Here is a 16,074-nt window from a genome sequence, read left to right on the forward strand (position 1 = left end):
AGTTGGAGGAGGAAGATGTGAACATTTCAAATCCTGTGTCAGGAAGTGAGACAAGGTGTGGAGTCAGCACCCTGTGCCCTGGGTTGTAGTTGTACATAGCATTTGCCTTGTCCTCCTGTATGTTTTAGTAGAGCCTCATGACGATGAGTGAAGAGTAAGAATAAGCAGAAGGCAAACTGCAGATGAGACTGGAGGGTGGGAAGAGAGCGGAGCCCCCGCATCACGAGGGCGAGGGCTGTGCCTCGCTGCGCCATCAGTGGAGCTGCTGGTTCTGAGGTGTGAGTGCAGCACCAGGCCATGAGGCCGAGCCACGCTGCTCAGGGAAACGTTATACTGAAAAGAAGTGTTTTTATCCCCAGCTCTTCTACCCAGGTTTCTTCTTGGATGTCTAGGAACTTTTTTTTTTTTTTTTTTTTTTTTATGTGTTACAGAAGTGCTTGGCATGTAATGGGCACTTAAAATTGTTTGTAAGAATGTTTGATTAAAAGTAAACTTGTTATCCCGCACCCCCATCCTTCCCCAAATCCCTAGGGGGAAATGCAAACCTCAGAGCATTTATTCATTCAAAGCACGTTTGTTGACACCCCAAACTAGAAACTAGATATTAAATTTCTAGTGTTAGGGACCATGTCTGATATCTGTGTCCTACTTGGGCGGACATTAAAGTTTTTAAATTGAAATGTAATTCACTTATCATAAAATCTATCTTTTTAAAGTGTAGTTTAATATAGTCACAAGGTTGTGCTACTGTTACACTATCTAATTCCAGAACATTTTCATCACCCCCAACCCCTGGCAACCACTAATCTATTATTACCTGTCTCTATGGATTTTCTTATTTGGATGTCTCATAAAAATGGAATCACAGAATATGTGACCTTTTGTGTCTGGTTTCTTTTACTTAGCATGGTATTTTCAAGGTTTTCCATCTTGTAATTTTTATGATCATTTTAGGTGCCAGGTCCTGTAAGGAGATAAACAGAGGAATAAAACACAGTCCCTGCCCTCTAGTACTAAATATTCTAGTATGGCAGAAAGACAGCGTGTTAAAAGAGTTATAGTAGAGGTATGTTTTATGTACAGCTAAACTGAGGAGGGACTTCCTGGAGGAGGTGACAGCTGATTGGAATTCTGATGGACAGACAGGTAGCATTTAGTCTGCTGAAAGGTCAAGTTGGGATTGAAGGTAAGAGAGCAAGTTAGAGGTTGAGAAGAAGGACACATGAGGAAGAACAGCTAACAGTTCAGCATGATGATGCCTTTGTGTGGGGGGAGGGTGAGGCCAAATGAGGAGAGCAGAGGCCAGATGCCTAGATTGCGTGGGGTGGTATTGTTGACTGGGTGAGGAATATAAAAAGATTAGTGGCAGGTTTGTGGGAGAAGATAAATTGAGTTTGGAATATCCAAGTGGTGTTGTCCAGAAAAAGCAGTTTGACATACAGATGGACATTTAAATACTGGTATTTGATGAAAGATATCAGTACATCGTTTTTCTAAATCTGATTTTCATATGTTGGATTTTATTTCTCTCTTGAACTCAACCTCTCCTCTCTTGGTAGGTATCTTGGAGACTGTCTGGGACAAACACAGTGTGACTGCCGCCACCCCACCACCATCCCCGACCTCAGGAGAAAGTGGTATGGTCTGCACCACACATGGTATTCCTCTTTTTAAATGCAGTTGGGGGTCTCGGCTGGGTAGTAATTGCTTATCTATGCAAGATACAGATGCAGATTCTTCCTTAATCTATTTTTGGCCTTTCTGCCCATGTCTTCTGAGTAGCTAGCTTTCTTAGTTCCTTGTAAGAACTTGTACTTTCTAATACAGTATTTTGAACAACATATTTTTTTTCCTTGCCCATATGGAGGATGGCACCTTTGATCTTCTGTCATCCACTCCTATTCCCTTCAGCTTATGGCTGTCCCTCCTGGTTTTTTTTTTGGTTTTTGTTTTTTTTCCTTTTTCTCAAATTTCATGACAATTGCTCATGCTGAGGTTGGCATGAGCCTGTGGGTGTGATGGGTCTGCTTTGCAGTTATTCAGGGGTCGGGTCACAGGAGGTGGGTGGCAGGAGGAGGGGTCGTGGGAATGTGGAGTGCTTTCTTCCCCACTGGGCTCAGGGAAGTCATGTTGGCCTGGACAGATTGGGGACCAGTGTGCAGTAATCAGTGTTGACTTTCTATCAGTTTAGATTCAGTTGCCAAAGGATGGACATATTTACAGTGGTTATTAAATAGTTTACTGGTGGCTAGTTATTGTCCACAGTAAAAGTCAGAGTGCAGTTCACCTAAAAATGGCTACTTTCAAGGATGGATGGAAAGAGGAAATTGTGTCTGAGCAGCAACTTTTAGTTTCTAAATGGTTTCTGTTTACACTAAATGATCACAGATGCTTTTCAAGTACAGTACATCCTGTGAAATGGCACATACTTCTTCCTCTACTGTAAAGGTTGATGTGGCTAATGAGAAACATTTCCACATTTTCCTCCTTTACCTCAAGGAAATGGGCTGTTGAAATCAGACATTTCTAAGCCCAAGCTGTTTTCTGTAGCCTGTCGTACTGTGTGGAAGTTAAAATTCTTGCAGAATTACTATAGAATTGAAAATATTTCCATAAAAAGAGAGGAAATATTTCATGAAGTTTTGAGGACTAGTAATTTACTCTAATTCCATTTATCATACTTGGATTAAAAACTATGAGAGTCATTTGTCATACTTCTTAGATTAAAAACTATTACAGAGTTCTAGAGTATATTAAAAGCCTATAGGAAATTGAACTTTATTTGTACTTGGTGGCAAACCTTCATTTTCAAAGTAGGTTTTTAAAGTGGGGTAGATTTATTGAATTTTTTTTTTTAAATGGAGGAACTAGGGATTGAACCCAGGACTTTGTGCATGCTAAGCACACACTCTACCACTGAGCCACATTCTCTCCTGCAAAGTATATATTTGAGGTGACTTAGATTCATATTTTGCAATATTTGAATGATTAAAGAAAAACATTACAAAGATGCAGAGATTTGATTTTACCGAGTGTATGCCTTCGAATCTTGTGTAGTTTGGCTAATCTTAAAATTTGTCATCTTATTTAAACAATTGTTTGCAAAGGTTAGTTCTTTTGCATTAGATTTGTTTTAAGGTAGTTGAATACTAGCTTGGCATCCAAACTAAGACAGCAGCAGCAGTTTGGTAAAGTTCAGTAAAGTATAGTAAAACTTTGTTTTTCTGAAATCGCTTTCTAGTACCAAAGCTGGGAGTTTTAGTTGGCGTCATTCAGGTATACGTTCTGAGCTGACTCAGTTTATATTTTGCTAGACTTATTTTTCTGGAGGCCGGGGTGGGGAATATCAGATAATAGAAATCAAAAATAAATGCTTGCTTCTTTCATGTATTGCCTATGTTTAGTTTATGAGGTTAGGTGAAATAAAATAGGAACTCACGTGACATTTCCATATAAACAAAACCTAAAAATATGGTACAAACTTCTCACAAGTTGCCTCTTAGCCATTGTTAAAATTTTCGAAGTTTTGAATTTTAGTATTTGAGAAAAAGTAAACTAAATTGAGACTGGGGCGGGTGGAGTAGGAAGTTAAGTAAGTTTTCAAACTGATATACTTCCTCTTTAAAAAAAAGAATTGCGTGTTCATTTGTTACTTTTTTCTTCTCTTTATGACAGTTGCAAGTGAAGTCATCAGATGTTGCCCCATTATTTGGGCAGTGCTGATGATTTAATTAACATTCATTTTGATTCTTTTGCTTAACTGCCTTTGTGCCCTGAAGACACCTAGTTAAACAGTAAAACTTCTAGAAAATTATTTAGCTTTCTTGACTGTGAGCTCAGTTTTATGGAGGAAGTTGATTCTGAGCAACCTTAGGGCTTAATGAGTAAAACAAGTAATTCCTTAACACACCTCATCAGCAGTCCCTGCCAGGCTCTCATTACCCTGCCCAGCTGCCTGTCAGACTTGGCTTTTGGTCTCTTTTCTTGTCCACTTTCTTGTAATGTCATTTTCTACCTGATCACTTTCAAAGAATGAAACCTGGTTGAAAAATGAAAGTAAAAGTGAACAAAATGAAATTATATAAATACTGTAGTTCTGAGTTAGCTTTGTTTGTTCTGCAGTAAAAATTAAGGTATATCTTTCTTGTCCAGATAGCATTTAGTTTCACATATAGATCTGTACATATACTGGTGATAGAAAGTTTTTCAGGGTGTAGATGTCTTAGCTCGAGTTGATTGAGACAGATTTATACCTTCCTGTTTTCTCCTGAAGTCTTTCCAAGTTGCGCATGTTCGTGCACTTGCAGTTCTTTTCACTTAAGGAAAGAAGGGACTTGAGAGGGTCACTCACAACTCCTGTAATCTTGTTTCTTCCTTCCCAGGGGTTCCCTGAAAAGAGTTTCTCCCCATTTTACTGGACTGAGGCTACAGTTAGGTCAGAGGTTCCCAGTTGGGGTGATTTTGCCCTTCAGCGGGTATTTGGCAATGTGGAGAATGTTTTTCGTTAACATAACTGAAGGAGAAAGTACTACTGGCGTCGGGTGAATGGAGGCCAGAGATGCTGCTAAATATCCTGCAATGCGCAGAACAGCAAAGAACTATCCAACTCCAAATGTGAATAGTGCTGAGGTTGAGAAACTCTGAGTTAGTAAATAGAGAGCTGAATAGAAAAACATAAAATTTCAATAATTAGAATGAAAAAGCTGAGGGGATCTTTGCATGAAAAGTCCATTACAAATGTTCCAGCCACGTCTGAGTCACTTCCAAGTTAGTAAGTGCACTGGAGTTGCCCACGCACTGCTTTGGGCACGCGTGCGTGTTGCCGCCCGGGCCTGCCCTGGTCTGCCCAGGTCAGGGATGATGAAGTTGCTCACAGGTTTTCTGACCAAGGTGCCCTCTTACTCAGGGTGCTTATTAGAAAGCTCTCTCAGCTTTGCTTTGGACATGCTGCAGCATGAAGCAGGGTCTCTGTTCTGTGGCAGTTCCTTCCACTTTGATTAAAACACAGTTTTGGAAAAACTCTGCTACAGTTTACTAAAATTTCTTGAAGTATTTAAAGTTGAGTAAAATAATTTTTATTAAAACGTTAAAAGATTATAACATTAAAAGATTTTTTTTATAATTTTATTATAACATTAAAAGATTCTTGTTCTGAGGGAAAAAAAAATCAGAGATCATCCTCTCCACCTAAACGGTATTTACCTTTGCATAATCCTGTTCAGTCTTTCTACAGTTGTAGTCATGGTGTATACACATTCTTTTATATATGACTTTAGAGCCTACGTATTTTTCTATATTTGAGTATTAGCTTTCTGACTGATCATTTTCCCGGCTGCACAATCTTGTAGTTGACTGCCTTCAGGGAAGGAGCATATGCTTTGGGGCCAGACCTAGGTTTTAGTTTCTGCTCTGTCTCTTAGGAGCTGAGAAACATGGTGGAAGTGCTTAATCTATTTGTATTTTAGTTACTCTAACAGTCTGTAAATGCAGATAATAGTAATACCTACCTTAGAGTTATGAGATTTAAATGAGACTGTATGTAAAATGCTTAGTACAGGAGCAACCTATGTCCATCGACAGATGAGTGGATAAAAATGTGGTATATATACAATGGGACATTACACAGCAATAAAAAAGAATGAAAGAATGCCATTTGCAGTAATATGGATGGACCTAGAAATTATCATACTAAGTGAAATAAGTTAGGCAGAGAAAGAGAAATACCATATGATATCAATTATATGTGGAATCTAAAAAAAAAATAACACAAATTAACTTATTTACAAAATAGAAATAGACTCACAGACATGGAAAACAAACTTATGGTTACCAAAGGATAAGTGGAGGGGAGGAATAAATTAGAAGTTTGGGATTAACAGGTACCACTACTATATATAAAATAGATATGGCACAAGGAACTATATTCAGTGTCTTGTAATAACCTATAATGGAAAAGAATCTGAAAATATATATATATGTGTGTTTAAAAAAGAAAAAAGTGCTTAGGCCAGCACCAAGCAGATAACAGCACATGAAATGGTAGCTATTCTTAACAACATTATTACCATTAATATTTTGCTTTTTTCCCCCACTTAGCAGTCCCACTCTGGAAAAATTCTTCTGAGCAAGAGAATAGGGCTAACCTTGTTTGTTTGTTTGCTTTGTTTTTAAAGCCAGAATTTACTTCTACTTAACAATTTTCAAGATACTTTTAAAAAGGCCCAAGGGCCCAAAGATATCCAGGTTTAATACAAGATCATGTTGAGGTGCTATCTGTTGGTTCCTGCATTGCTAAAACCTCAGTTTGATCCTGGTTGATACATGCCCCGATAATTCTAATAGTTGAGTAATGATGATTTCCTCTGACTTTGGCATCTTTCATAAATGGCTATCAGAAAAAAGCAATGCCAGAAACAGTCATTGAAAGAAAATTGTATGACTCAAGTGGAAAGCCACCACAGCAAGTCAAAAAATCAAAAATTAATCTAGTAACAAAACAAACTGAAATGTTTGCAGATTCTGCTTGAACATCTTTCTTGCATTGTTCTTTGAAATCAGGTCTTCTGATTATCAGTTTGGATAGCTGAGATCATGATGAGGCTCATCTGGTATTAAATGTAGCTCTTAAAGAATAGAAACAACAAATGCCCTTTAAGATGCCAGGGGACAACTTTCTAATCTACTTATAACAGTGGAAATCAAATCCCTTATTAATAAGTCACAAAAATCCTCATTTTAATGGTTAGGGAGATGGAAGCTAAGAAAGGTGAACTACTTTGTTCATGTTAATCCAACATTAGTATAAGACAGCAGTTCTGAGTAGGTCTGGGGACCCCTGGAGGTCCCCCAAACCCTTTAAGGTCAAAGATGTATTTATAAAAATACTAAGATATTGTTTGTCATTTTTATTCTCATTCTCTCATGAGTATACTGAATAAAATAGCTTATTCAGATTCTACCTTAGCAATTAACCTTTTAGAAATTAGTACTCATCAATTTTTAATATTATATTAAAGCAATAGCTGCAATTACCTGAAAAGACCACTAAAATACGTCTTTTCTTTTTCAGGGGGAGGGGATAGCTCAGTGGTAGAGTGCCTGCCTCGCATGCACATGGGTTCAGTTCCCAGTACCTACACTTAAATCCTGGGTTCAATCCCCAGTACCCCCACTTAAAAAATAAGTAAATAAATAAACCTAATTACCTTTTCCCTTTAAAAAAAAAAAGGCATTTATTTTCAGTTACATATCTATGTGAAGCTGGGTTTTCTTCATATACTTCAATAAAACAACATAGTGCAACAGATTGAATACAGAAGCAGATGAGAGAATCTAGCTGTCTTTTTTAAAGCCACACATAAAAGAGATTTTTTAAAATGTAAAAACAGTGCTATTCTTCTCACTAATTTTGGGGGGTGTAAATACAATTTTTTCCTTTAAAAATGTTATTTATGTTAACATGTAATGGGTTTACCATTAAATGAAGTATTTAAAAATTTCCGAGTTTTAATTTCTAATATGACAAATAATCAGTAGGAATAACCTACGTAAACAAGCTTTTTGATGGCCTCAATAATTTTTAAGAGTGTAAAGGGGTTCTAAGACCAAAGCATTTGAGGACTGCCTGCTGTAAGGTAAAAAATGAAATGTAATAATTTACCTAGTATCCACCATACAGAAATAACATCGTTCCAGACCTCTCTCTCTCCATATCTATAGATAAAGATAGATTAAACTGAATAAAGAGATAAAATGACATACATATTTTTGTTTTTAATAAAAACAATTATATTTTAGTTTTACTTGGATTTAACAGAAAGTATTTAACGGAAGGAGTACTGACCTTGAGATGCTTTTTCCACAAAGAATATTAGTTTGTAAAAGATGTCTTTAAGGTTAAGAAAAAAAAGATTATGAAAACCAATTTCTGTTTTAATTTTAGACCATATAATTTGAGACTTCTTGCTTTTGAAAGATGAGAAAGTTAGCTAGCACACCCTTCTATAATTCCTGCATTTTTTAGTCCTGATTCTATATTTAATTCAAATTCAATGCTTGTATTAGTCCCTTTGCCACAGCCTCTTCATTCCTTAATTCTTTATTTTTGTTTCTTTATTTGCATGGTTTCATTGTTCAATATCCTCCTTAAGAATTTGTGGGCAGTATATCATCTGAATTGTGCATGTTTGAAAAAATGTCACCTTTCTTAAGGAGACCTTTGGATTAAGTCATTCTTTGTCTAGAACTTGTAGACACTGCACCACTGTATTTTAGCTTTGAGTGTTACTGTGGTGAAGTGAGTTTGGTGTTTTCTCCTTTGTAGATGTGCTCTTTCTTCCTCCATTCCTTCCTTATTCCCAAAGTTTTTGTATTGACTACTCTTTAGATTTTTTTTTAGATTACTTTTTTTTAATGGGCTTGTTTTTATTTTAATTAATTAATTAATTAATTAATTAAGTATGGGGAGGTAGTTAGGTTATTTTTGGAAGAGGTGCTGGGAATTGAACCCAAGACCTCATGCTTGCTAAGCACAGGCTCTACCACTTGAGCTATCCTCTCCCCCCATGTATTGACTACTCTTCATAATTTTTTCTTGGGGCAGAATAAGCCCTTTTGTATAGTTGCATCTTTATTTCAGGAAAGTTTTCTTCTTGTTATAATTATGAATATTTTTCTTCTTTAGAAATCATTTTATAGCGCCCCCCCCATTTCATTTTGCATGCTTTCCTTTAGTGTTTGGTTCAGTGCTTCTCAAAAATTGAGCAAGTGTAAGAATCACCTGGAGAGCTTGTAACAGCATGGCTTCCGTCCTGCTCCCCTCAGGTTCTCCTTCAGTGGGTGTGGGTGGGGCCTGATTATTTGTGTTTCTGAGAAGCTCCGGATTATGTTGATGATGCCAGTCTTTGACTAGCCCAGTATGTTCAAAGTTTTGGTCTCTGGACCTGTTTACTCTTTTTAAAAAATTGTGATATAAATTACATATAACACTGTTAGTGTTAGTTTCAGATATATAATAACATAATGATTTGCTATCTGTATAGATTGTGAAATGATCACTACAGTAAATCTAGTTAATATCCATCACCACACAGTTACAAATTATTTTCCTTGTGGTGAAAACTTAGTTTACTTTCTTAGCAACTTTAAAATACACAGTACAGTATTGTTAACTATAGTCACCATGTGGTACATTACATTCCCAGGACTCCTTTGTCTTACAACTGGAGGTTTATACCTTTCACCACCTTCACCCATTTCGCTCACCCTGGACTCCTTAACTCTTGAGAATTATTGAGGTCCTCAGAGAGCTTTGTGAGTTTTATCTACTAATATTAAAACTGGGAAATTTTAGAAATATTTATTTTTTTTAAAAAAAACTGTGATGAACTCTGTGTATAACAAATAATATATTTTAATGAAAAATATTTTCAAAAGCAAACAAGTTTTTACTAATAAGAGCAGCATTATTTTTACATTGTCACAAATCTCTTTAATATGTAGCAAATCTCTTTAATGATAAGATAGCTTTTGCTTTTCCACTGGTGCATATCACATGTATTGTAGCCTCTGGGAAGCTCTGTTGTACACCTGTCAGATAATAAAAGAGAGGAAAATAACATTCTTTTGAAAATAGTGTTGAATTTGTGACCACCCCTTCACCCACCCCCACCCCAAATGGTCCTAGGAACCTTCAGGGATCGCTGGACCAAACTTTGGGAGCGTCTGCTTTATACTAATGCTTGGATTTTCTTGTTTTTTAAAGGAGAATTACTTAAATTGGTTTGTGAGAAATTTGATAGCATTGTATCTTAAAAGCCTTTTGTATTTCAGGTGACTTACTGAGTAACCTGTTGCAGAGTCCTAGTTCAGCCAAACTGTTGAATCAGCCAATCCCCATCCTTGATGCGGAGAGTGAGTATATCTGTTCCCTGGCCTTGGAGTGCCTGGCTCATCTCTTCAGTTGGATTCCTCTGTCTGCCAGCATCACCCCATCCCTCCTTACCACCATCTTCCACTTTGCACGCTTTGGCTGTGACATCCGGGCCAGGAAGATGGCATCAGTTAATGGCAGCAGCCAGAACTGTGTGTTGGGTCAGGAGCGCGGCCGGCTCGGGGTCCTAGCCATGTCCTGCATCAATGAACTCATGTCCAAGAACTGTGTGCCTATGGAATTCGAGGAGTACTTACTGCGTATGTTCCAGCAGACTTTCTACCTCCTGCAGAAAATCACCAAGGATAACAATGCCCACACGGTGAAGAGCAGGCTAGAAGAGCTCGATGAGAGGTAATGAGAACAGGTGTGGAGTCGGCTGTGCCCTGAGAATGGGCCTTGGCTGTTTTATCACATTGTGCTGCATAGTGTCTGTAATCCTTTTTGGTTTCAGAATTTGGGGCTCCTGGTGAGGAACGGAGAGGTAGGTGTGTACCAGTAAGTCTGAGCTTAGCTGGAAGGGCTAGGGTGGTTAAGGGAAAGAGTTGAGTTAGAAAAGTCGTTGTGAATTGTGTAGGTTGGTTGTCTTCTTTGCCCATCCATCTTCTGTCCTCCCTTCCACCCTCGTCCGCCCTCTTCCTCACTCTTTGCCTGCAGGTCTGAGATGGTGCAGGAACTGAGACTGCCGGTCATGCGTAGCCAAGAACAGGAGAGGAGGCCCGTGGAGGTACAGGAGTTACAATCGCCCTTCCTCACTTGATGTTGCCTGTCGGGTCTTACTATTTGACTTTGCTCAAGTGAACATCGTGCAGTGCATAGAAATATTGTCATTATTTTGAATTTTATACTGATGACGAGTTTACACCTAAAGAAAGAAGATAATGTGGGCACATTAATGGGGGCACACACCTGTGTTTCTCAGTTACTGTCCTCTTAAATGGAGCCTCAAATCACCTGGCCTCTCTCTAGTAAGAGCTCTAAAGGATGACTCCACAGTATGCTGAGGCATGGTCTCATTTATTTCCCTTACAGATGGTGTCATTTATGTATCTTACAGCCTTCATTAATATGATGCTACTACTGTGTGAAAACAAGGGGGGGAACCTGGAAACTTATATTAAGAATGTTATGTTGACTGTTCAGAAACTTTCAAGCAGATGAATCGTATTGAATTAGTAAATATAGATTGCCTCGCAGCAAAAGTTGTTAGTATTTTAATCAATTTTCCTTCGCTTGTTTTTGTTATTAAGTCATACAGAATTAAGCCGTTTCCTTTTCCTTAGAGTAAGTAGCAGAATATAAAGTCAAGTGCCTAAAGTTAAGACAGTTTGGTGCTTCTTAAATTTAGAGATTTTAGTAAGTTTTTCTAAAGTTAAAAAAATTGGCACGGAAGATTATTTTGGTTTGGTTCATTGTAAACAAGCTTTGTGTGAAATTTTCTTTGTATAATCACAAAAGAACTAATAATCTAATATGGTAATGTGTTGGTTTTATTTGTATTATTTGGTAATGGCTTTCTATTTGAGTTTAGAGGCATTAGCATTCAAAGACACAATTTTATATCCTTTCTAGCTTTGGTTAAGAAAGACTGTATTTTCATATGTAAAAAAAAAAAAAACCACAACAGTACCTAGCTGCTTGTACCAACCATCAGATATCAGTTGTTTAGACTTTGACTTGTAGTCTAATGTTTGCTATGGCTTCTGTTTGGGTGGTGTAGAAATGTCATCATGGGTCATCTATTTGCTGATTTTGTTACGTATAACTTGTGTGCTCTCGGTTTTATATTTTAATCCTATGCTTCCTATTGCCCTGTGAAAGCTGAGAGGTGCCTGGAAGCAGAAAGGTGACATGACCAATACTGTGTGTTTGCTTCTTGGCTCCTGGGCCCCTTAACCACTAATTCTCAACAGCTAAGTCCATTCTCAGTTGTTTAGGAGCTTCTTAACCAGGTCCTTTGCTTCTCTTCTCCCCTACTGCCTTTTTTCTAACTTTCTACTGCTCATTAGCACCTGTACCAGAAGGTGGGCCAGGGAAAGAAAATGAGGTGAAATAAAATCTGAAGTTTTAGCTACTGAACAGTCTTGCTTGTATTCTTTAAAAAAAAAAAAATTGGGTTGGAGATTACAATAAAATTGAGATTGCATAGCATTTGACCCGTGACTTCTCTTTATTCTTTTGTGGGTGGTAGGGAAATGAGTGCACCTTCCTAAAGAGCAGTAAACTGAGCAAGGAATGAACAGTTCCTGCTCTGGAGGGTTAGGGACTGAAGGCCCCAGAGAGAAGTCTTTTTGTACTTCCCATCTCTAAAATCAGTTGATTAGTGCTTTACTGTTTTTGAAGTATTTAGCCCCATGATCCTTATTAAAAAGGTTAGTTCTTGTTTTTCTTTTTTTTAAGCCGCACATAAGCGCCCATATGTGTGGTGGTCACACAGACAGATGGGCCACCCTCAGGGTGATAGGTCCCAGGAACAATATGGGACATTTTCGTTATGGGCCAGTTTTGCTCTTCACAATAGTAGTTATCTTCTTCCCCTTTACTGTTTCATGTATCTTCACTTAAAAAAAAAAAAAAAACTTTTTGCAGTTAGGAGTTTCAGAATTGCTTTTAGCCATTATTCAGATTTTGTTGAAGGCCTAGTGTATCTTTATCTTTTTTCAGCAGTCTTTGAAATGTGATTTATGGAGGTGTGTCCATCTCATTTTCGAATCACCTTTTGGTATTTAGGGGCTCAAAATGACAGTTTCTGAAATGTGAGAGTGGTGATGTGCTGTGTATTTAATAACAAAAATCTCTTATCCTTGCAGCTGTGACCCACGCTCTTCTGTGAAATGATTTTTGAATACAAATGAATTGGGAATTCACTGTGATGTGAAAAGAAACAGCACTGGATGGGGAGTGGATGGTAGTCCTATTCTGCCATGTGCTGGCTGAGTGACCTTGGGCCACTCACTTTTATCTCTTGGGGCCTCATCTGTAAAATGAAGCATCACTCAATTGTCCCTGAGTCTTGTCCAGCTCTAACAGCCCTCCTCTCTTACACTGAAATCACTTTCAGAGTGGATTGGGATGTGCTATGTTTAGTTAGCACCAGGAGCCAGAGGGTGGGGGAAAAAGGGAACACTAGGTTGCAACTGAACATATCTTACCTGGATGCCATGCCTTTTTTGTAGCCTTGTCTTGTTTTTTGGCTTTTATTAGCACATTCATTTTGATATTTTGGCCTCCTAGCAGAGAAAACCAGCCTTCCAGACCTCCCACATTGATATGACACATGATCTGCCCACTGACTTTTTAGTACCATTTCCTTTACTTTAATTGGGTCATAACACTGACTTAGAAAATATGAGAGCACTAGCTTATAAGATGCCTTACAAGATAGTGTCTGAGGATTAAAGTTGCTTTTCTGCTATGTTTCAGGTGGTAATGGAATGAAGGGTTGCCTGACCTGTAGGTAATTGTTGCAGGCCTTTATATTTTTAACTGAAAATATGTTATAAATCTGTATAGTTCTATACTGAAAGAAATTTGGATTGAATTTGAGTTCTGTTCAAAGGAGGTGGCTGGGTTTCTCATTGTTACCTTTTGTCTTCTTATGTAGCTACATCGAGAAGTTTACTGACTTCCTGCGGCTCTTTGTGAGTGTTCACCTAAGAAGAATTGAGTCCTACTCCCAGTTCCCTGTGGTGGAGTTTTTGACACTTTTGTTCAAGTACACATTTCATCAGGTAAAGCATCAGAACTGCCCATTCCTTCCTGCCCCCAAAGTCTACTTTGTTTTCTTTGGGAGAAAGAACTTATTTATTTCTCAAACATTTATATAGTGCTTACTATATGAAGATTAACACATTTATCCTTCATAACGCCCCTATGAGGTAGGTGTTATTATCATCCCCATTTTGCAGATAAAGAAACTGAGGCACAAAGAAACTTGCTGAGGGTCATACAGTTAGTTAAGTGGGGGAGCCAGAACCCATAGAGTCTGTGCCCTCTTAACCACTATTATGTTGGAGAAGCAAAATATAGAAAAAGTCTGAAGTTAGGGCCTTTAGTTTTAGCCTGCAACTAGCACTAAAAATTCCCACAAGGAGATTATAAATAGTGAAGCTCTCAAGAGTTAAGTTTTGATGGATCCACTTGTTTCCCCCATTCAACAAAACAAAGTCCTTGCCTTCACTGAATTTACATTCTGGTGACCCAGTAGTTTTTATTTGTGTATGTATTTTAGCAGCTTTATTGAGATAAAACTCACATACTAAGAAACTCATCCGTTGTAATTTTACTGTTCAATGATGTTCAGTAGATTTGTAGATTTGTACAACCATCATCACAGTCCAGCTTTAGACACTTCCATCATACCCTATCACTTGTGTGTCTTTTTAAAATCAGCTTTTTATTGAAGTATCACACACATGGAAAAGTACATACATCATACATGAACAGCTTCATGAGCTTTCCCAAAATGAACAGACCATTTAACCATCACCTAAGTCAAGAAACAGAACGTGACCAGCACTCCCAGAAATCCCCTCGTGTCCCTTGCCAGTCACTCCCCTCCTCCCGAGAAGTAACCCTAGTCCTGACTTTAACCTCCTAGAACAGTTGTGCCTGTGGTAGAACCTCTCTAAATAGAAGCACCCAATGTGTATTTGTTTTGTTTGGCTTTTTTCGTTCAACATCGTGTTATGAGATTCATCTGTGTTGTGTGTGGCAGTACTCATTGTTTTATAGGAAGTCATTAGAAAACCCACTTTGCTGCTGATTTGGGCTGCTTCCAGTTTTTGGCGATCATGAATCATGTTGCAGTGAACATTCTTGTCCGTGCTTTTTGGTGTACATGTGTGGCTCTTCTGTTGGTGCATACTAGGGATGAAACTGCTGGGTCAGTGAGGGCACCTGATTTTATAAGTAGACTTTTTTGGTTGTTTAAATCACTGATGTTGTAACTTAATGAGGCTAGAGGAGAAGGCTAGGGTGGAGGCTGGAAGGGGTGTGTGTGTGTGTCACAGGGGATTTGGGAGGGTGCAGGTGCAGGAGGATCAGCGGTTGAAGAAGTGACAAGATGTCTGATAGAGGGACCTGTGAGTGCAGAGCGAGGAAACACGCTGAGCTCACCAGGCCTAAGAAGGGATAGAAGAGGTAATGAGACGTAGGAGTTTGAGGATGTAGGAGAGAAAGCTCAGAGGTGGGAGAGTTTTGGATGGATCCAGAGAAGTCTTAAGGAAAAAAGAGAAGGATTTGATAGATACCTTAGAATAAGTGTAGCAGAAATGGAAGAGAGATAAAGAGCCGGTGCTGAGGTCAGAGAGAAGGGGTTTATTTGGAAAAACAGAAGGAAAATGTCTTGCAGTTTTGTTCCCTTTATTAAATGGGGTCTTCTGGTATACATGGTATAGAGGAAAGTGAAAGAAATGTGTTAAAGTATACATGTCTTATGCCTGCTTCTTTGGACATGGACCCAAAAGTTCTGTGTTTGAGCTCTGGTTTTTCTGTTAGGTCTGTCTTTGGGCAGGTCTTTTAAATTTCTTTAGATTTCAGTTTCCTCACCTAAGGAGACTGTAGTGGGCACCTCTAGAGTCTTTCCGTGTTCATCTTCTCTGATTGTTCACTTGAATCCTACATGTTAGTTTTCTGTTGAACTGGTTTTATATGTTTATATGTGTTATGTACTGAGAAGAGAGCTAGACTGGTCATGAAGCAAACAGCAGGCTTCTCTCGTCCTCCCTCACCAGCAGGTCACTGTCAGCTGAGCTCCCCGTACTCTCCTGGTCTCCCATGTGAGAACTTTCTGGGCGCAGACTCTCGACTGTGGGGGTCGGTGGCCTTGAGGTGCAGGCAGAAGCGGGCTCTGAGCCCTGGGCGGTGCCCCGGGCAGTTCAGCCTCAGGGAGGCCGCCCTTTTCTAGAGAAGTGGGGAGGGGAAAAGATGGCAGGGTGCACTCGATAGGAGTGGAATTCTTTGGGATAAGATTTAAGAATAAGAAATTGCTCTCAAGAGAGAGCTTTAAGTTCTCATTTATTCATTAACAGTGTATTCTTCCTTTATCATAGTTTAATTATTTATAAAATGAGAAAACATGTGTTTTCTTTTGTTAAGAGGGTTATTATGACTGTACTTAGCCTAGAATTCATGGAAATTTT

At 38.5% G+C, this 16,074-nt stretch overlaps 1 protein-coding gene across 2 annotated transcripts in view; it reads left to right on the forward strand.

Annotated features, from left to right (window-relative positions):
• The window catches only part of XPO6 (exportin 6), a 96,366-nt gene that overhangs the window by 38,888 nt on the left and 41,404 nt on the right, over positions 1-16,074 (forward strand). Inside the window, exons 6-8 of one of the 2 annotated variants that reach the window (XM_074346151.1) lie at positions 1,560-1,658; positions 9,832-10,285; positions 13,536-13,662. In XM_074346151.1, coding sequence (XP_074202252.1) covers positions 1,560-1,658; positions 9,832-10,285; positions 13,536-13,662 — 680 coding nt within the window. The remainder of the gene's footprint in view (positions 1-1,559; positions 1,659-9,831; positions 10,286-13,535; positions 13,663-16,074) is intronic. The other variant, XM_074346152.1, reaches the window with a different exon arrangement.

Source organism: Camelus bactrianus, chromosome 18 (assembly GCF_048773025.1).
Source record: "Camelus bactrianus isolate YW-2024 breed Bactrian camel chromosome 18, ASM4877302v1, whole genome shotgun sequence".
Lineage (NCBI taxonomy): Eukaryota > Metazoa > Chordata > Mammalia > Artiodactyla > Camelidae > Camelus > Camelus bactrianus.